This window comes from Orbicella faveolata, unplaced genomic scaffold (genome assembly GCF_042242905.1).
Source record: "Orbicella faveolata isolate gen_17 unplaced genomic scaffold, um_ofav_v1 contig_35, whole genome shotgun sequence".
Lineage (NCBI taxonomy): Eukaryota > Metazoa > Cnidaria > Anthozoa > Scleractinia > Merulinidae > Orbicella > Orbicella faveolata.
The window spans coordinates 17,427,572-17,449,581 of record NW_028301564.1 but is presented as its reverse complement, the minus strand read 5'-3'; the positions used below and the strand labels follow the sequence as shown (position 1 = coordinate 17,449,581).

Here is a 22,010-nt window from a genome sequence, read left to right as displayed (position 1 = left end):
TTACTTTTTCACTTTGGCAATTAGAATTTCCTGAAAAATACATACTATTAGGTAAAATAACTGTGTGTTCCAGTTTTGAAAAGTTCTATAATTTTTACAATATCAGGACTATCCTATTTTAAAAGGTTGGACAATGAAGAGATTGCTTTTGCCAATAAGCTAAGAGCATTTGTTCTACTGACTTTAAACAATGACAAAAGGACTAGACAATATATTACTTTATCCCAATAAGCTGTAATTCTGTTCAGCTTCACCACTGGAACATCTCCTTTGCTTTCAATACCATTTTCAATAGCAGCTGACACATTTGGCTCCCTTTCTTCCAGTTCCAAGAATTTCTTAAAAAAAGACAACCGAAAAAGTTAATACAGTTGAACCTTCTGTAAGTGACCACCAAGGCCTCGGGGACTGCTTATGGGAGGTGCTTCCTTACAAGAGCATATGGTAACTACAGAGACTTACCCAATGTTTTAAATGTTTTACTCATGTAAAAGGTCAATTTTGAGAAAAATCTGGTACTTCTCATTGAGAAATTTCCATCTCTTGTACTTATCAGGAATGTGTTAATGTCACAATGCCTTACTATCCAGTTTCTGCTCTATTATCTCTCAAGTAGTTGCTTACAGGAGGTTAAAAACAAAAGTAAAAAAACAAAAACAAAAACAAAATGGTAGCGGTCGCTTATGAGAGGTGTTCACACTTACAAGAGGTTCCAAATATAGTGATTTGACTTGGAAACTTTTGGTATTTTGAAAAACCGGTCGCTGAGGAGAGGTGGTCACAACCAGAAGTTCGACTGTATATACATTAGTGCTGATAATGAGAAGTCTTTGGACAACAAAGTACAGTTTATTAAAAAAAGAGGGGGTTTAATGTTATTTTAATTCTTGGTTTAGTTTCAGAACGTGCTAAGAAAAAACTCAGATTTGGGCAAGAACTGTGTTTGATGAATCAAACTTGATTAAAACCATCTAATTATCCTAGTCCAACATTTTCCCCTTAAAATGCCAAAAATCAGCCAAAATAAGTGTGCAAAATGTACTTTAAGCAGTTTTCTTCATATCTGGGAGAATTGGTGACCGCATACAGGAGAGTGAGAGATTAAGACTGTATCTAGGGAACTCCTGGATAATCCAGGAGAGTTGGCCTCAGTTACATGCATCTTACTTAAGGTGGCTTGAAACAGTTTCCAGTGCTTTCCAAGATTTTGATGGGCTATATAACCACTCTTTATCAGTTGATGCCACAATCGTGGTATCAAAAACTGCCCAATCATTGAAGAACACCTTGTTATCCTTTTTGTGACACAATAAGTTACCATATCAACAGTATTACCTGCTAAAAACCGGCTCAATTTTAGCTTAAAGTGCTTATAACTATTTCTTATCATTTTTGGCAAAGTCTAAAAAATTCTGTACCTGGAGTTCAGAGCTATCTTAAATTTTCAAAAATTTAAGATGCCTCTGAACCATGCGGGTCAGGTGTAATGAGATACCTAATTATGCAGGGTTGTGATATGAATTTTACTTAGTCAGGCAGAGGTTTTCAAATTCTGTAGTTGGGTCTTGAAAAACCAAATGCAATTTGTTTCTTCTTCAACAACACATTCAAATAATATCTTGATTCTTCATCCTAGTGTTCTAGGAGGATTGTGTGTATTGGTGAAGGCAATCAGTTTTACTTGTAGCGCTAGCTAGCACTGATGGACAAAAAATGCAGCATACCGCCATGATAGGGACCCTTTAAATGAAAGGTGTGAAATTAGTTTACTATTAAACAGTTCTCCCACCACAGAATTTCCCTCAACTAATGGTTTAGACTTGAACTTATACAAATTTTGACAATTTACGCACAAAATGTTTACTTGTTATCATTTGTTTACACATACATTTTTCAAATATTGCAGTTATGACAGTTTAATCTTGTTACCTGCAATCGCTTCTCTGACACGGATGATTCTTTAAGGTACATGATACCCATTGAGAAAAACAAGGTGAAATTCACTCTCACTGCCACGAACAGACCCAGAACGACAAACACTCTCTCTGCAGTTAGTGTATGCCCAGTCATCACATACACAACAAAAACTACCAAAGCTATGACAGGCTGGGCAGCCATATAGAATCCGGAATTAATTGCACGGAAAAGTGCAGCGTACTTCACCATTTTAGTTTCCTGTCTGAAAAAAAGAAAGATGTTAAGTAGGTCTTATGCGATTACGTAACATGCTCAAAATTCACCACCAAGCTGTGTTTGCGCCACATTTTCTCGAACCTTTGTTGTCTTCCTGTTGTTTTCACATGAGTATTCTATTCATCTTTGTTACTTTGGGAATTAGTTTGTGATAAGATTTAAATTTTGCATTCTCAAACCAAGGCTTGGTGGCAATTTAAGCCAGGCTAATGTCATCACACATAGGGGCTATTGTAAAAACATGAGCTATCCATAATATTTTTATATCAATCTGTTAATGAACACATTGTTGCCTATCAATGGCGATTGCATGTATAACTATCTCGCAAAGATATTGTCCTTCTTAACTGTTTTAGATGTACTTTAGTTCTTTCAAATAAATTATGCTTCATCACTACTAACAGCATTGTAAGTCATAGTGATGTTATTTTAATAACTGGTAACAGTTTGATTTTACTTCAGCTGCTAAACATTTCGGTGAAAGTTTTCCAACCTTTGTGGCTCCTGAGAATATGATGGTTTCTTTCACTGATCATGAATAAATTCTCAAAATACTTTTCTATATTTTCATTGGGCCACAGTACAGTAAATGTATTCCAACCAATAGGTGTACGTTGAAACATGTTGTTTATTTTATAATTTGCAACTTTGAGAACCAACTGTAATATATTCGTAACCGGAAGTTGTGTTAAGCTGTTGTATTACCCAAGATGCTTAGAGAATAAAGTTGTTGTGTTGAGCAAGCCTCGTCAACTGGTGTTGTTATGTCACCGAACCATACTTTTGCTAGTATGTTACACCAACCTTCGAATATCAGCCACCAACTTAGCAAATGGTTCTTCCCACGTGTACATTTTAATAACTCTTATTCCTGAGATGATTTCATTCATCACCTTGATTCGTTCATCTGTTAGGACAGCAGTTTTGGATCTGAAAAAGGGAACAAGTTGTATAAAAGTATGACACTGAACTGCAGTCTGCAATTAACCTAGCTGTCTGGCTCAGCTGGACACCAACAGGAGGATCCAGATATTCATGTGGCATGGGGTCATCTTAAATGCTTCATAGCACACAGTTTTGTTTAACAAGCAAGAAGCAAAGCCTTGTTAGTTTCATTGCATCTGGTTCATAGCTCTTGGCACTTAACTCCAGTTTCTGTAGCATGAAGCAGTTAGGAAGGTTACTTCCCAGCATTCTGTCAGGTTGACCCAACAATTTGTCAGTATCCATTTCTACTCCTGTGTGGAGATGGGCACTGTGGGGGTTAAGTTCATGCATGTCTTTCCCAAGAACAAAACACAATGACCTCAGCCAGGGCTTGAACACAAACTGTTTGATCTGCAGTCCTACACGCTGACCATAAGGCCCTCCCACCTGCCAAACTGTTAAAATTTGTTTACTGCAGACATTTTCAGAGCTTCCTCCATGCACAATGGTAATCTCATAAAGGACATGCATCATAGTCCAACCCCACTCTGATTCAAACACTACTAACTTTAATTTCTTGATCAAAAAAAGTTTTTACAGGTAAAGAATATTTCACCCTGATATTGGCTATATTACTTGGACCTTCAGTCATATAATTCAGAGAAAAACTGAAATTGAACTTGCAATATTCAATAATATTCAACTTACTTGCCCGGTCATTTCCAATTACTACAGTGTACTAACTACAAACTATTCTACAATATTGCTCTTCCACGCTGAAGAAGACAATTTTCTGTATTCTTTTAAAGTTTAAAAGCAGTTATAAGACATTTGTGGACCTGATCTTGTGTTTTATTAGTGTACATGGTGATTGTTACTAAATAACTACCAAACCTCTCTGGGAGTACAAGATAATATAAGTACATAAATTTGCTATAATAACTCATAAGTACACAAAAGTTATCCTCTTATACTGACTTTAATTTCTCGATCAATAGCAAGTTCTTATACTAAAGACTACTTCACTTGGACCTTCAGTCACACAATTCAGAGAGTACGTCCACTTGGTCCAATGACTACAACAAACCTTTCTACATTATATATCTGCTCTTCCAAATGAAAGGGAACATTTTCTGTAATGTTCTATGTTTCAAAAACAGTTACATGTATTTGTGGAGCTGATCTTGTGTTGCACAAGTGTATATGGTTGTTGGTTAAATATTAAATACTAAATATTATTATTCATAATATATAAGCAGGGCTGTCATTAAGTTTTGAGCTGCCTGTACTCTTGTTCTCCACACCCATAGCAAACTTGTTACTCTGTGGGTGAATTCTTTCAACAGGCAGTTTCATCCTTAGCATCAAGGGAAAATCAAGCATACTCAGCTGTAACAGGTGCTACAGGTTAAGGCCCTTAATTAATGACAGCCCGAGCACAAAAATACTCCTTGACAAGTATATCACTGTTTTTTGTTTTTTTTTAATGTTATAAATTATAATACATTGCTGGTCAGAATACCTCAGTTTAGCAAAGAACCTCCCAATCAATCCTTGAAGTGGGCCAAGAAGCAGGAAAATAACAATACCAGGCAGGACATACACTCCGATTTCTTGCCAACAGAGGATTGTTACGATAACAATCATCACAGGAGCCACCCATAAGTAATGAAAAAAAATTGTAACCTGGAAGATAATAAAAAAGATTACAACAATATCAAGGTTCTAGTATATCATCAATAGGTGTACTTTTCTCTTTTCTTTCTTCTTTTACACCTAAACAATATATACATTGGACTGTAAGACTAAAAATCAGGCTTTTGATAATGCAACAAGTTTGCTGAACATCATGCACTAGCATTATTTTATAATTTCCATTTTTGAGAGATCTTAGAAACAAAAATAATGCCATGACTGGTTTAGACAGGATTGTCCATTTTATAAGGTCTAGTTTATTACCAGGTCCTCGATGTGTGGAGAAAGACACGAAAACATGATTGATCATGGGTTTGAATCCCGTTCAAGCCTGAATTTTTTTCAGACTTTAATTTTGCAACTGCTTAAGTTGTGTGTATAACTGCGATGATCAGTTGTGTCTTTCTCCACAGTTCAAATATATGATCTTTCATATATTCACTTGTATTCTTCACCATCTATGGGTATATTATGAACCTTCAAAGTAACCAGCTCCCAGTTGGCTTGATAGCTCAGTTGGTAGAGCACTGCACTGGTATCACAGAGGTCATGGGTTTGAATCCCGTTCAGGCCTGAATATTTTTCAGGCTTTAATTTCACAACTGCTCAAGTTGTGTGTATAACTGGGATGATCAGTTGTATAATCGTAATATTATTAGTTTTACTAAGACGGCATGAGAAGCTGATCAACCATTTTCATCTGCGGTGCCTCCGAAACATTCTCCACATTCGCTGGCAGGACAAAGTCTCGGACACAGAAGTCCTGAAGCAAGCAGACCTTCCTAGTGCCAACACTGTCATGCGCAAGGCCCAGCTGAGATGGGCAGGCCACGTCTCCCGCATGCCAGATGACCGCATTCCAAAGCAGCTCTTCTACGGGGAACTCTGCTCTGGCAAGCGCACAGTTGGAGGGCAGCGAAAGCGCTACAAGGACAGTCTAAAAGTTTCCCTAAAAGACTTCAACATCAGCACTGAGTCCTGGGAGTCTCTTGCCTCCGACAGACCCTCCTGGCGCCAACTCATCACCAAAGGAGCCCACGCAGCAGAGAAATGCAGGTCCCATCAAGCCGACGAGAAGCAAGCAGTACGCAAGGAAAGAGCCGCTAGCACTAATAGCACAGCCCCTACCCACTTCTGCCCTACCTGTGGGAGAGGATTCCTTGCCCGGATTGGTCTCATCAGCCACCTCCAGACACACCGTAGAAATTTATTAACAAACTAGATGTCTTTGGTCATCTTCGACTACGAAGGACGAACAACAACAGGTTTGCTAAGAACTGGCAAACAAATTTCTAACACAAACTCAGAATTAAATTCATTAGTCATGAAAATCATTCACACAAGTTGGACCTAGTTTAGCTATAGAGGAGTTTACCGATTCCAGTCTCTGTACATCATTGGTCACAAGGTTCACGATTTGACCAGTTGTTGTTTCTGCTAAGGAAGTATGACTAAGTCGCAGTGCCTGAGGGGGAAAAGATCCAGGGTGAACAGAATAATACACAAATGAGTCCTTGAATAATTTACACTGCACATCAAAAGACAACAACAACAAAAAAAATTGAATGTATTTATAATGTGGTCCCTCCTTCCCCCCACCGTGTACACCAACGAGTGTTGGATGAACAATTTTATATACAGACTCTCTTAGCACCAATGTGAAATGGGCCTGCAAGTTATTGCGTTTGAAGAACGCAATTCATAATCTTGGGTGTCCTGGCTGTGGTTTCAAGGTTGACCTTTTAGAGACTTTTTCGTTGAATGTCTACATTTTCTGCACCATTTTGAATGACGTCATATATCATATGTCATATTCACAAAAACTGTCGTGCACCTGTGGTTTTTGTAGTGGTCTGAGCAAGTCTGAGCAATGTAACTAGCAGATTCCTAAGGCTAGAGACTATCTCATGGTTTATAGTTTATTTATATGTTCACGAACATGACTTTGAATCGGCGTGGCTTTGGAAGGTTAACCATGGGAATAGTTATATTTCATTGGCTGTAGTTTGATTGAATATGTTGATTAGTCCCAGTTGGAGGGGGACATGGGGAGGTTCTGAACACTGCAACACCGCAAACAAAATTAACGAACACCGCATCACCGCAAGAAAAGTCAATGAAACACCATCACCGCAACACGTATTTTTAGCGCCATGATTTTAGTCTACACTTAAAATAATACTTTTATACCTCAACAATTTTCCACAAAATAAGCACATCACAACGCTTTTCATTGTGCATATGTCGATACTGCTGACGCCTGTAAATCCGTTTTCTTGCTCTTGTGAAGAAACCTTCCGCGAAGCTAGGAGGCGGATGAAGAAAAAAGAGAGGAGCCTCGAGAGATGGCCTTTACCCCAGATCCCTCTCTTCTTCTACTTCGCTCACTTTTCTTGGTGTATAAACCCACTGACTGAAGCCCTATCTGGATTGAAAGTATTGCTTTCCGGAGCTAGCTGCGTTTGCGTTTGATATTGACAATCGTTTGAAAAAATAGAAGGTCAAGAAAGTCCAGGACCTTGGAGCGGGTATAGACTGGTATCAGAATGACCTCTAGATGAAGCTGAATAGCAAAAGGAAAAAAATAGTAAACATGTGTAAGTTACAAAGCTTCCTTAGCTTAGAAAGCCTTCTTTCTTCCCTGCCGACACAACATCTGAATATATTTTGTGGCCGGTAGTTTTCGCCGCCTTTTCCTTTTTCTGTAGGAAAAAGCTGCGTAGTCAATAATACATTATATTCGGCCTTGGTGTTTCCAGAATTTCCAGGATTGTTTCTGTCCTTGCTCCTCCACGTGTCTATCAAACACTGAGCTCCGGGTGGCAGAGGTCGAGTTACTTGTCAAGTTACGTATAAATGAAAACAGCTTCGGATTGGCAGCCGAAGCATATTGAAGATTGACTAGAAAGTGATGGTCTGCATTTTGTTACAGATTATTAACCTCAATGGTGCGTGTTTGTCGCAAATTAGCATGGATTAACGAAGTTTACATGCTACATTTAGGTCAAATTTAGGTTTGAGAAAGGTAAATCAAAACACCCCAGAACCGCAAACAATTATTTCATTTCACCGAACACCGCAGCATGAAAAACACAAACATCTCACACCGTAGGGTTTGAGATCACTGCAACACTGTAAGTTGAGATTTTATTCACCTCATCACCGCATTAAAAAAAAACATCAACACCGCAACACTGCAAATCCAGCGTCGACAAAACCTGGATCGGACCGGATTGGATCACGAATCGGATCACGACTGGATCACGGACCGGATCTCGGATTGGATCACAGATCGGATCACAGAAAAAAAACAAACAAAGTTTTAAAGAAAAAAAATCAAAAACAAAAATCAAACCATTTATAAGATAATAATAAATAAAAAATAAAAGTGGAAAACTAAAATATGTTAAATGAAAATAAGAATCCCGAATTTGATGCAATGATATGTTAATTACAGAGAATGACAAGAGGTCATTTAAAAAGCCACATAAGCGCCCAATTTACAACGAATTTAAATTGTAATGAACAGGCAGATGTAGTTATATTTGAACGTTAGTTGGCTCGAAGCTTGCGTGAACCTCCCATTCTCGTTTTTGAAATTGTTATCAGTGGCTAATTCTCGGCTACATTTTCGTGTCAGATGTGAGCATTACAGTTAGCGTTACAGTTAATGAGAAAACTTACGTATGAAAGCGTAAGGACATGACTTGCTTTGAAGGAGCTACATCACGATTTGCACATCTTGAAAAAACTAGCCTAGTTTTTCAAGTTCGTCATTTGCAATCCCCGTTAATCTTTGCCATCCTTAATGATCCTCATTCCGTTTTGATTTGTTCTTGCCTCTTAAGTGTTTTCTATCCTAGAACAAAATCATTTTAAGGTTTTATTCTATTTAAAGGCAACTCTTTACGACCCTAAAAATAACCCTAAAAATCGTGACGTAACTCCTAAAATGTTGTTTATTCTCGGGTTGCGTTATCGTTCACACTATCAATGTCATTCCTAGAATTTTTTGTAAAACAGCTATATTTCCTTGAAATACAAATGGTTTGTTTCATTTTATTCCAGTGCAAAATATCGTATTCCAAACTTACATCTTGTAAAAGTATAGACTTGTCTCAAAAATGGAAATTGTTTGAAATCATCAGGCATTTAGTTTTTTAGTGTTTTTAGTTTTTGTGTTTCTATTCATATGTTTTTCCTATTATTACCATACTGACTCGTTTTATGACAGTTTACCTTTGATGCAAGTGAATACACGAAATATCATTTATCTGAACTGCGGAGAAAGATATGAAGACATGATTGATCATCGCAATCAAAACCCAACAGCCTGAAAAAAATTCATCTGTGACCAGCTCCCAGTTGGCTTGATATTATAAAAGAATAAAGGAATATCACACCTGAATTAAATAAAACTTTCTGCTCACAGTAGTCACTCTAGTGCAATTTTCTCAACAAAATTTTGAATTTTTTTCCTTGATCTGATCCGTGATCCGGTCCGTGATCCGATCCATGATCCGATCCGTGATCCGATCCGTGATCCGATCGGTAATCTGGTCTGTGATCCGATCCGTGATCCAGTCCGGTCCGATCCAGGTTTTGTTGATGCCACCGCAAATCCCCATGTCCCCGTCCAGTGGCGATAGATAGCTCAATCTTTATCCGGTTGAACATTGTTCACTCGCATATTGTTTGAAATCGGTGGAAAAGTACTCTGTTGGCGGCTCACCTTTGGCGGCTCACCTTTGCCGTGGGGCGCCCAGTAAGTGACAGGGCTCGACCTTTGCACAGTTCTGGTTTCTGTGACACATTGTGCAATCACTTGTGTTCTCGCCTTTGCTAGCTTTCTTGCTGTTCTGCCCCTCCCTTCCCCTCCCCTCATGGTGTTTATCAATTCATTTCCACTGTATTTTCATGCAGTGTGATGGTGCCAGATGGTGGTTGCCGCTCACAGGGTTGCCAGGGATACCCTGGTGCTTGACTCCTATGCTCTCAGTCCCACCATCCTTCCAGGCACCAACCCCCAACCTCATCTATTGTTGATGAGTTTAACACGGAGTCTTTTCAAATGCAAATGACAATAATCTCGATTTAATGATATTCTCCTGCATTGCAAGCTAGTTCCAGTCAAATACCAAAAATACAAATATGGCATATAATGATATGGTCTGTCAGGGGAGATGGGAATTTTCCATCTAAAAGTGAAGATGGTGAACAGTACCAGGACAGTCCTAAGTCTGAGAACCTTTTTAATTCAATCTTCAAATCTCCCAATCATTTAGAGTGGGTCACAAATTAAGTCTCATTTTTGTGTGTATCTTTTTGACTCTGAGTCAATAATGATTGTCAAAGTCTTGGATTATTGAACAAGAATTCTGGCATCTTGGTGAGTTTTAGATCTAGCTATTAATAATTTTGTCACTCCTAAAACTGACAATAGTGCACATCAGAAAGTTTGAAACACACCTCTACCAGGGTCCATCTCGGAAGGCATGGCTCCAATTCTTTTTCACTCTTAAACCATACTAATAACCCTGGAACAAGCGGAAGTTTCACTTAGCCCCAACTTATCTCCTTTCAACAGGACAAGAATCTTGGCAACCTTTTAGTCAAAAGTTTTCTCAAAACTATCTGATGAACAACTAGGTACTTTAAAATGCTCAAGTTTACAAGGTTTGCAACTTGTCCTTTTGTTCACAACAATGTCTGCAGCATTTCAGGTCTGAAACGGTAAATCAAATAACTAAATGATCCTTTTGATTGCACACCTTCCAATATAATCTACGGCATAACTTGCACTTTGTTCCTATGACAGTAAGTATTCGGTCAGGTAAGTTATTTACACTGATATCTTTCAGTGTGATGGTGCCAGTTAGTGGCCACTTCTTGGGGTGGTTCCCACTTCCAGGGTTGCCATGGATACCTCCCTTCAGCATTTGGCATTTGGCTTCCCACAAACCCTTTAGGCACCAGTTCCCAAGCTCATCTACACGTATTTGTGATGAGTTTAAAGAGACATTTAAAAAATGAGAATTTGGGTCTGCTACGCTGGGCACAGATGCTAGCTGCAATGCCAGGTAGAGAACTAAAGAATGTGCAGCCCAATATCAAAAGAGTAATGACCAAATGAATGCTAAAGTGAATGCCAAGTGAAAAAAACAAATTAACAGATTAATCTGCTTGCACTACTCTATTGTGACCATGTGAGTGTATCTGGAGTTTCTTTAAGCCTGTAATTAAGCTGCTGATGTTGAGGCACTGACCTTTCTATACACGAGTGACCCCACAGCTATCCGCAAATGTAAACCGCACCTTTGGTTCAGGAAAAAAGTTGGAGCATGGAGGATTCCTTCAGTGAAGGCGACAAGGGAGAGAAGTGCTGCAGCAATATAGGCGTCAGTTCGACTTAAAGCAGGCTCAGGCTGGAAGTACCTTAAAAGTCTGCCAATAAGTAAAGGGGCACTGACTTTCATTGATTCCTGTACAAAATGAATAAAATGATTTAAATAAGAATTAACAAGAGGCAGGTCATCATCACTATCTCTTTTTACACCAGTAGGTGCACACGAACTTGATACTGGCTGACCATGCTATTCTGTCCCTAGCTGCTGCTGTGAGAGGTATGAAGGTCTATTCTAATTATTGTTCTGATCAGAAGAGCCCAATGATTCACTGGTTCCAAAGACTACAAGTAGTCCCTCCCTTGCTTAGTCCGTTGTGCATGACACAAAAGAACGAAAACTGTGTAGGGGTGAAGAAGTGCGTGCTTCTCGCCCCCAGGATTTTGCACACCAATATTTTTCTCCCTATAAAAGGGGCTCAATTCAAGGTTTATTACAAATTGTCAAAGCGTGAATAATAGTGAGGGACACTAAACAAACCTGCTAAATTCTTTTTAGTGTAGTGTGTAATTTACTTGCAATTCACAGAATATTTCAACAGGTCATTACCTCCATAAAATTTAAAGCTCCAAGCATGAGAAAGCGTAAACCTAAGAACTTAATAAAAGCATTTCTAAGCCGTGGTCTTCTGCTTTTCCTCTGGGCATCGTTTAATTCGTCATTCCACAACCTGTTAAATGATGATGCATTAAGTAAGAATAACTGGTTCAATGCAAACATTCAAAAATAAAATAAACATCAACTATAAACCTAGTCTATGAGAAGGTTAGGTGGGGGGGGGGGGGGGTAGGCTTCAAGTGCCCATGGTGATTTTTATCTTGTCTTACCTAACCAGCAGTCAAGTTAAAGTCATTTAACTCAGTCTGTGATTTTCATAAAAATTATCAACAGAAATTGTGGTGTCAATTGTTTGGTCATGTGAGTTGATATTTCTATGACAACCTTTTCAAAGAGCATACATGTATTATTGAACTTTACTGTTTTTTTAAGCTTAAGAGTCCTGTTTTAGTCCAAATTTGGATGTTATGACAATCTTATCCCAAATTCTTTCCATTTCTTAATCTTTATTTCCCTCTGATTTTTTTAATCAATTTTGGAACTGTACAGAGTTAATTGAAAAATTTTGAGCTGTAAGTCTGATAAATCACAGTATTTCAAAGAAGCAGACACAATAATTATACAAGACGAGAATAGTATTTGTAGCTAAATCACTGCAAATGTTGTGATGGGTATGAGTACTAACTATTATCTACAGGCAGGTTTTTTTTTTCATCATGTAATGCGCTCTCAACCAATGAAAAGGAAGAACAAGTGCATTAAAAAACTTAACAATTAAAATTAACACATTGTCATACAAGCAAACAAGCAGCTATTGAACACACCTTTCCAGTCTATCAGCCAGTCCTTTGGTCTCATCCTGTGGCAAAGTTTCATAAACATCACCATTTTCAAGAGGACGCTTGAATCCTTTCCTAAAAATGCCATTCATCCACCTGAGAAACAAAGAGCTGAAATTAATTTATGTAATAGTTTCAAGAAGTTGCATAATTATTATTTGACAATATCACCAGCCTGAGGACCTGCTGAAGACACAACAACTCTTGAATCTGTCCTTCAACTGTGCAGATCTAGCTGTCTTCAGTAGTTCTTAGTTTAACTCCTCATTAAATGCCATTTTGTTATAGCAGTTATTTATTTGGCATGGGAGGTGCGGTGGCCTCATGGTTAGTGCCCTCAACTCCAGATTCAACGGTCTGGGTTTGAGCCCAGTGGCTGGGGACATTGTGTCGTTGTTTTCTTGGGCAAGACACTTAACTCTTACAGTGTATAGTGCCTCTCTTCACCCAAGAGTATAAATGGGTACCAGCGAATTTAATGCTGGGGTAACCCTGTGATGGACTAGCATCCCATCCAGGGCAAGCAGAAATACTGCTAGTCACTTCTTCCTACAGAAATATGCAGACTTTACCTGGCTACCATTATTATTTGGCAAATTGGTCCATGACAAAAAGAAGAACTCTGATTGGTTCCCTAAGCGGTCTGAAGTTTACACTACTGCCTTTTATTTTCCCTACACTGATTAATTTTATTTGTAGGAATGAACTACAGGAACATGTACCAGAGTGTATAATAAAAGTTGTTTTTAACTGTGCAAATGGCAAAACCTAAAAGGTTAGTGATAATTCAAAGCTGCAAAGTTTTGAAATTTGAATTAAGTGTGCTTGAGCAATCCATTTAAATGCTGTGATTTGTGGCAAAAGTGACAAAGGATTACTGTATTATAAACGTCATCTCTCTTGTATGCATGCCGAGTCCTTACAGAAAATCATGATGATGAGCTTGCCTATAAACACCAATATAGAAGAGCATTCTGTAATTTTGATAGAGAATGGGACCAATAGCGCTGTACTAGTCTCCCTGACTTGTACATATACAGCAAGGCTAAATCTACCCAAACTGAAATAAAGTCAGGGGAGATCACAAAACATTTTCTAGCAAAAATGAAATTAAAAACCTTGGTGTAGTGTGTAAGGCCTTATGCGTCCGATGGCGCAATTACTGATGATGATGATGATGATGACAGTGCAGTGTGAACAGGCACTTACTCTAGATACATTATCTGCCAATATTTAGTAACATTGCATTGATGGCGTGAGACAGGAGAATTATTTACATTCCACTGATCAAAGTAAACACATTTTCTTTTTTCGTCGTGGTGTTATCTGGTGAGAGGCGCAGTGGCCTCATGCATGGTAAGTGCAATTGTCACCAGATTGAGCGGTCTGGGTTCAAGCCCTGGCTGGGGACATTGCGTTGTGTTCTTGGGCAAGATACTTTACTTTCACAGTTCCTCTCTCCACCCAGGTGTATAAATGGGTACTGGCAAACTCAATGCTGGGTGTAACCCTGCAATGGACTAGCATCCCATCCAGGGGAGAGTTAGAAGTTCTTAAAACAAACATGCTAGTTTTAAGAACATCAAATTTCCAAGGCGCAACTATGAGACCGATAGTTCCGAGACATAAACACTCTATTGTCTTTATTGTTGACCACTAAGTTTCTTCCACGCACCAGTTCAAAAATCATATTGAATTATTTTCAACTTTTTTAGATGAAAGCCATGAAAGGCAAATGTAAAATTTGAAAAAGAAAACCAACAAAAACCCTCTTAATACAATTTCAACTGTTTATTTTCTATAAGCCTGCTTGTTTACAGAAATATTTTCACGGACAAGTACTATCCATCTGGTTTTCCTTGGACGGGCACCATGGGCTGATAGTGTCTCTCTGCGGATGCACACTCTCATGTCACTTGATCAATTTAAACCAATAAGAATCGAAGAAAATTTGGTGATGAACTATAACACATGATAGTCTACCAGGGCTGCGTCCTCATCAACTATCACGGATAGAAATCAAGAGTGAATAATCTAATTGTTTTAGTATAAATCTACTAGTTGTCCAAAACTTTATCTAAATCCTCTTCACAGACACTTTGAAAACGCCAAGAAGAGCCTGTCATTTTGTTAACAAGTGCACACTGCTACGTTACTCACTATCTATCACAGAATAGATAGTGAGTAGCATAGCCAATTAGAGAATGGCATTCGTGATAGAACGCTGGTAGATTTCTACTAATTAACAATTAGATTATGAGCTCGAGGTTTCTATGAGGTGATAGTTGATGAAGCCGAAGGCCAAATCAACTATCATCTCATGGAAATTGAGAGCAAATAATCTAATTGTTTTAGTAGAATTCTTAGTACTAAAATTTAGTTCAAATAACCGTTTCCAATTATTTCTTGACCTATTATGAAACTTTGCGCCTGAAAAAGATCGCTCGGATTGAATTGCCATTTAAAATTGAAGTTGTGTGCCTGGAGGGTCCCCTATACTTTTTTTGTGATGCGTGAATGGGCGTTTTTTCGTTGCGTGAAGTGTGAATGAGGATTTTTTTTGTGTGTGATTCGTCAATCTATATTTTCTGTCCTCAGGAAACTGGTTTTCCATTTTTTCGTGATCCGTGAAAAATGCATTTACTTTCGCACGATTTGTGAACCATTGACTTTTGTGGGAATAATTTTTCACATTTTTGGAGATTTTAGCGTCATAAAAGCTCGTAAACTACACCAAACTGGATGTAAAAAGTGTGACGGCCTGCCTTTCTCGACATCTCTCGACGCGCGTGACGATGGAGGACTGAGAACTAACCACAGCAACAGTGAACCAGGAGGGCCTAGAATCTAGTCTGTCACGCTCTGTCACACACGTGGGGTATCACACCATTTCGATCGAGAAAAGGCAGAAAATGGAGGGTTCTGCGGAAAAGGTGAGTTAATCTGTCAGTATCCACACTCTATCCAGCCTTAACTGATGTCTGCTCAACCATCGCTTCGATGTCATGACCGAAATATGTCAACAAAGTGTTAATATGTCTTTTGGACTCTTTCTTTTGTCTTCACGAAGGCAGCATTTGCATATTTTATTCATATTGTCATCTTTATTGCTTGGTGACCTCGTGCATGACCTAGCTGCAGTCTGCATTGTCAACCTTTATAGTTAAATGACCATAAGGTTTCCATAGTTTAATTTTACAATTACATTACAATCAAAACAACGTTTTGTTACTGTAAAAAATGTCTGCCTTAGTCTTGGTATCGATAAAACATGTGTCCGTGACTTTTTATCAGAGAGCCTGCTTAAATACGGCTCAATACGGACACCCCAATAATACGGACACTTTGGCATGTCCCTTTGGTGTCCATATTAACGGGGTTCCACTGTACATGCATAATACCCAATCCACAAAAGATCTAGACATGCTGACGACGAGAGAGTCTCAAATTATCAAAATATGGCCTTGTGCAGCTATATCTACTGGGGTACATTTCAGTATTGCCAGATACGTTTTTGTAATGATTGTATTTGTATGTTTTGCGAAACGTGAATAGAATTTGCATTTTTACGTGAAACATGATTTAGCCTTTGCATTTTCGCGTGAAACGTGATTGTTTACTTTTTTCTGTGAACGTGAAGCTGTTTTTCGAATTTTAAGAGTCAAGAAACTGTAAATGTCCTTCATTTAGACTTCTCAGGAATTTAATTATCCATTTGCATCAAAATTTTTCTCCAGAACTTTGGATAAATGAAAAAAACATCGCCATTTCCTAGACGGCCTCCAGCCACTGCACACTAATAGCTGATAGTGTTCAATGGCTCAACCAATCAGATTACAGCATTTGCATTAGTATACTAGTAGAATTCTACTAAAACTCGATAGAAACACGGTACATGTTTACTATTTCTTAATTACAGATGGACACTGCACGACCAACTACAATACCCATGATGCTTTACTCTTCTTTGGAAGAACATCACCACGTTACTTGAATACCAGTATTTCCCCCGTATTTTTAGTTTCCTATAGGACCAGGGTTGGGTTAGGCTTAATACTAGGGCAATTTTAGTGTTGAATTTTTTAAAGACAAGCCTTGTTTATGGTATGTCAACAAGCAGCTTATATGAAGTTGCATAAGCTTAAAGTTACGTCAGACCTCAACTATTGCCCAATCGCTTTTGAAAACTAAGGCGCAAGCCCTTCCGTTAAGATTGAATCAAGATCATGTTTGTCAACATTTTTAAAAGCTCTCATGCTCACTTATTACCCGAGTTAGCCTAGTTCTCATATGCCGCCGACATACCTGGGACATAGCCGGCGGAATGGTCTGGGACACCGTTACGGCATATGTGAACATTTATCGCCGAATCATAATCTTTCCCAGGCATTGACCGCCGGCCTGCCTGCGAAGTTGAGCTGAGCAGGCAAGCCGGCGGTTGTCGACGATGGAAGTATTTTATGTGAACATCATCTGCGGAGATCTGCGGATGCAAAAGTATGACGTAACAACTCGATTTTTCCCACAAGTCCTGACTTTCAAAATGGCGGATGAAGCATTTCGCGCCAATTTGAGTACGTTGGCGATCCATCGCAGATGCGCCGGGGATCCACTGGAACAGATCGCCAAAAGTTATCAGTTGTAACCAGCGACTACGTCGCAGGTAGGTCGGCGGGATATGAGAACCAGGCTTTAATGTCCCATCCCGCCGCGTGCATAATCTGCACCAACTAAGTCACTAAAAGACGTGCGTTCGAAGAAATAAGCTTAACTTTTCTTAACAAAATGTTGCAACACACGTACCAATATGTCAAAAACTTGCTGATGAATGTAGCTTTGGCCATTGGGTTAGCTGTAGCGTTCACTCTCTCACTCTCCATCGTTCTGTTCGCTCTGTGATGACCTTCTTTGACACCTTCCTTGTGAAAGTAACTGAAAACAGCGGGGGCATGGGGAGAGACAGTTTACAGATAATCTCACTTTCTTTTGATCTGAGGAGACATGATGGAAATTCCAGTGATCCATTTGACTAATCTTGGAAAAAGAAATCCAAGCTTAGAAGAGATAACAGCGATTGGAAAAGCTTGTCTAGAGTTTGGCTTCTTCCACGTCGTCGACCACGGAATCGGGGAAGAACTGCGACGGCAAGTTCTAGAAAAGCTCTGGCAATTTTTCCAATTACCAGCAGAGAAAAAGGAAGAAATTCACCGACGGAAGAATTTTCGTGGATATTTTACTAAAGGAGAAGAACGCAGTATTGAGTATGGCTGCACCGAGTGGAAGGAAGGAATATATTACTTCCGTGACTTCAATAACGTCCCTGAAGGAAGAAAAGAAAGAGTTTTCTGTGGGAAGAACCCGTGGCCTAAAAACGAATATGTTCCTGATTTCAAAACAGTTATGACAGAATACTTCAGAAAAACACAGGAATTAGCGTCGGACCTGTTGAGCTGTGTTGCGCTTTTTTTAGGTAAGCCTTAATTACAGACATTAGAAAATACCGTAAATCCTCGAATTAGAGGTGGGGAATCGAGGTGAGGGGACGCTAATTTTTCCCAAATCGTGGCCTGACATGATCATTTTTTTAATACATCATGTGCACGTAAACGACACATCTGATGCCCGATTTAGGACGCGTGCACTGAGCAAACTATTTTGTGACGCATCACACATCACACAAGTAGGTCACGTGATTCACATATCATCTCATCTCTATCATCTTGTCATCGGACGTCTGTTCAAACGCTTGACTAAGCGCACTGTTCTCTAAAATTTTCTTGTCAAAATCTTTGTGATGCCTTGTGATGCCTTGTGATGCCTTGTGATGCCTTGTTATGCCTTGTGATGCCTTGTGATGCCTTGTGATGCCCTGTGATGTCCTGTGATGAGTTGTGATTTCCTGTAAAACAATCTTGACACTTTGTGAATACCTTCCTGGGGGCTGTACGTTCCAATATCATTCTCGACCCCAGTCCTTTGGTGCAGTTACAAGGTTAGATAAGGGCAAGCGCATACATGGAAAGATCTACGCACGGTGTTGCGAATTAGGTCTCTATAGAATTGTGATATGTGATGTGATCACAAACTTTATGTGGTAATGACAATCTTCGTAAATCGTGCACGGTATAAAACAACAACATAAGCTGTTTACCGACATCAGAAGCATATCACCTAGACTAGGTGATATGCTTCTGTTGACATATAAAGCTGATGTTAAATTTTAAATCGCGGCACCATTAGAAATTCACGTAACAATGTACAAATCTAATACCTGTACACGACGAATACTATACATCCTTTGCTTTCTCACTACTCGTCCACAAAATAGGGAGAGGGGAGGGGGCGCTTATTAGAGGGGGGGCAGTTATTTTAAATTTTGGCTGATAGGAGAGACGCTTATTCAAAGGGGGCGCTTATTCGAGGAGCGCTAATTTGAGGATTTACGGTAAGTAACAGTGAACAAGGTTTAATTAGGTCAAATTGTATACCCGGCCATCTGAAACTCCCAGCGTGCTTAATCGATGAAAACGGATAATCAATATAATCAACTGCAATCAATATAATAGCTAACGATTAATTAATTAATATCAGAAAATTATTGATGAAAATCGATGATCCAGAGAGTTGCAACTATGAGTATCGATTTGCATCGATTTCACTTGATTGTTATTGCCACAAGTTATGAGAACAAAGGCCAGGAACAATAGCATATCTTCTTGTAACCTTGTTCTGAGAAGTTCTTGGGATAGGTTTTATCCCAGTGGGGCAGGCCACAGGTCACAGGTCACAGGTCACAAAAAAGAATAATTGTGAATTGGGGGGAGTTTGTGGTTGAAACCAGGGCTGCACTCCGGTGCGTCCAGGTCCCACAGGTGATTAACTTTTGCCTTTTGGTCATGAGAAAAACTTACGCTTTCCAGTTAAGGTTGTTGAGGCATGCAATAGTTATACAATGGGGACACAATTAAAACTGACCCTATCCTTGACATCAGGACCCACTATAAGCTGATGGAAACCTTCCAATACATGCATTTCACCTCATGCCATTCACCAGGAGTTAAAGACAAGGTTTCATTAAAGATGAACTCCATAGAACAAACTCTTGAGAAACTACATTTGAAGAGTGTCTCTTAAATTTTGAACTGTACCTCAAAGCCCCTGGATATCCTAAAAACTTCACTGAGAGGTCACTAACAAGAGTCTGTTTTACATCTACAGAATGTTGGCTCTCCAACAAAGAAAAAGCAACTCCAAAGAAAGCTTTGCTATTTGTCACACTGTGACATATCATCCAGTAGTTCATTTTTGATGAATAATTGGGTTGCAGAACAAAACCAGTTGTTGCTGATATGCATATATATACAGAACCTCTAATTAATTGAAGAAGAGAGGTAAATGTCTAAAAGATACACTGTCTTGTTATCTAGAGCAAAAATCTTGTTGAAGGCTAACTGACGTATCGCAATCACAATTCATGAGCAGAGTCCGTGTAGGCCTGGCATTTCTTTGTTTTCAAAAATGACCATGTTTAAATAACAAACTCACCACAAATTCACAATGACTCTTTTTTTTTGTGACCTGTGACCTGTACTTTAGCTTCATCATTACCTAGTACTTGTGACAATCTTTCCTCTCAGTTTCTCAAAGTCAATAATTATTCATCAAGTTTAAACAAAGGAAATCAAGACCATGTTGGTGTTTCAATATCTGATCTTAATTAGCAGTTATTCTTACACTTTTCCTTCTCTGTTTTCTACTTAGTTTTAGTTTCGATTGAGAAGATATATCAAAAACCCAAGACCTTGTTTTACCACATTGCCAAACACCTTGAAGTCTATCAAAAATGCTCCACTATGTGTAACTTATTTTCAACTCTCTTCTTGGTGTTTGGATATGTGGTCAAACACAATCTTCCACGTTGAATATATTTCGTAAAAGTTACTGTTTGACAAGTCTTTTGACAGGGGTGTGATCATAATTCCCTGGGGCCAACTTCCATCTCTGAACACTTTGCTATGTGCTACAATGCCAAGGCAAAGTGAGGAATTTGTTAAAACGTCAAGGGTCAAGGGTCAAGGATCATGGTGAAGGTCGTTATTCAAGAGTATTTCTACAAAGAGATCAAGTATTCTCAGTGGGTTTGAATGAAATTTTTTTGTGGAAAAACAGAAATTTCTGACTGTCAGGTATCTGAGTCTAACCATGAAATTATTTTCTAAAATGCCAAGAAGAAAGCTCTGACAATTTGTGAATTACAATTTAGCCAAAACATTGTGTAAAATTGCTTGGTGTTTCTGACCAAAGATCACATACTCTTGGGAGCTTCAATGATAATTTTTGTGGAAATTGATCATCTATGAATTTGAAATTGCCAGGTATCTAGCTTTGAAAGACTGTGTATGTGAGTCAAGATTTTTATCATATGCCAAAGTTTTTATTCGTCCACTACCAAACAGAAACATTATTTAGCTTGAAGATATGAATTTTATTTTGTTGTTTCAAGAACAATATATCACTGACTTGCCTTGCTTTTTCATAAAACAGTGTTGATGTCGTTTTTCTTTTCAGGCCTTGAAAAGGATTTCTTTAACAAGGAATTCACAGATGATCCTTTTGCTCAACTAGCCATGTTTCACTACCCTCCCAACCCTGCTTCAAAAAAAGGTCAAGAAGTGTGGGGAGTGGGGAGACACACTGATTATGGCATGCTAACAATTCTTCTCCAAGATGATGTGGGTGGCCTTCAAGTAGAGACTGAAGATGGCTCATGGATTGATGTCCCACCAGTTCCAGGGTCCTTTGTTGTCAATATAGGAGACATGCTGGAAATCTGGACAAGTGGTGCTTTTAAAGCAAAACCTCACAGGGTGAAGGTCTCTCCAACCAAACACAGACTGTCTGTTGCAATGTTTTATGAACCAGGATTTGATTGTGTTGTTTCACCGATTCCTCTTGACAAGACTCTACTTCCTGTAGAAAAAACAGTTGTAAGGCCATCATTACCGTTCCCAATACACTATGGAGACTATGTTCTGAATAAATATTGTGGCATCCTACCTGAAGAAAAACAATAAATGTTCAACTATTTTTTGTGGCTCGACTCAGTTATTTACTCAGAACAAATTGGGCAGAAATTACTACTTGAGAAGGCATGTTGCTGCATACTGCATAACATGAAGAAATTCATAGTTATTTGGTAACAAGCATTCCATCTATTTATGTGTACCTATACTCTGCTAAGTTAATCAGAAAACCCAGGCCATTCTTTCTCTCAAATAGGGGATTCCATTAGATGGTGTCAGGTGGTTTTGAAAGTTCCTTGAAAAACAATTCTAAGAACAGTAAGTCCAACTACTGCCTTTTATGAGCTGAATGCCTGTGTTGCCAACACAAC

At 38.8% G+C, this 22,010-nt stretch overlaps 2 protein-coding genes across 4 annotated transcripts in view; one reads left to right on the top strand and one right to left on the bottom strand.

Annotated features, from left to right (window-relative positions):
* LOC110042366 (ATP-binding cassette sub-family C member 4-like) overlaps window positions 1-17,541 on the bottom strand; it is a 38,738-nt gene extending 21,197 nt beyond the window's left edge. For 2 of the 3 annotated variants that reach the window (XM_089273561.1, XM_089273563.1), the window contains exons 1-9: window positions 17,420-17,541; window positions 12,602-12,712; window positions 11,769-11,889; window positions 11,082-11,297; window positions 6,191-6,280; window positions 4,643-4,806; window positions 2,998-3,123; window positions 1,930-2,179; window positions 219-338 (exon numbers count right to left, since the gene is read on the bottom strand). In XM_089273561.1, coding sequence (XP_089129687.1) covers window positions 219-338; window positions 1,930-2,179; window positions 2,998-3,123; window positions 4,643-4,806; window positions 6,191-6,280; window positions 11,082-11,297; window positions 11,769-11,889; window positions 12,602-12,712; window positions 17,420-17,496 — 1,275 coding nt within the window. In that variant the 5' untranslated portion in view covers window positions 17,497-17,541. Of the gene's footprint in view, window positions 1-218; window positions 339-1,929; window positions 2,180-2,997; window positions 3,124-4,642; window positions 4,807-6,190; window positions 6,281-11,081; window positions 11,298-11,768; window positions 11,890-12,601; window positions 12,713-16,921; window positions 16,993-17,419 lie in introns of those variants that run through there. The other variant, XM_089273562.1, reaches the window with a different exon arrangement.
* Window positions 17,542-17,617: 76 nt separating this feature from the next.
* On the top strand, window positions 17,618-21,710 carry LOC110042252 (uncharacterized). The gene is made up of 2 exons (XM_020747607.2): window positions 17,618-18,086; window positions 21,185-21,710. The coding sequence occupies exons 1-2, from the start codon at window positions 17,618-17,620 to the stop codon at window positions 21,688-21,690; spliced, it is 975 nt and encodes a 324-aa protein (XP_020603266.2). The 3' UTR covers window positions 21,691-21,710.
* Window positions 21,711-22,010: the final 300 nt, after the last annotated feature.

Coding starts and splice junctions, on each gene's coding strand:
- LOC110042252 (XM_020747607.2), top strand. CDS start 17,618: ATGATGGAAATTCCAGTGATCCATTTGACTAATCTTGGAAAAAGAAAT. Junction 18,087..21,184: donor CTGTGTTGCGCTTTTTTTAG/GTAAGCCTTAAT, acceptor TTTTCTTTTCAG/GCCTTGAAAAGGATTTCTTT.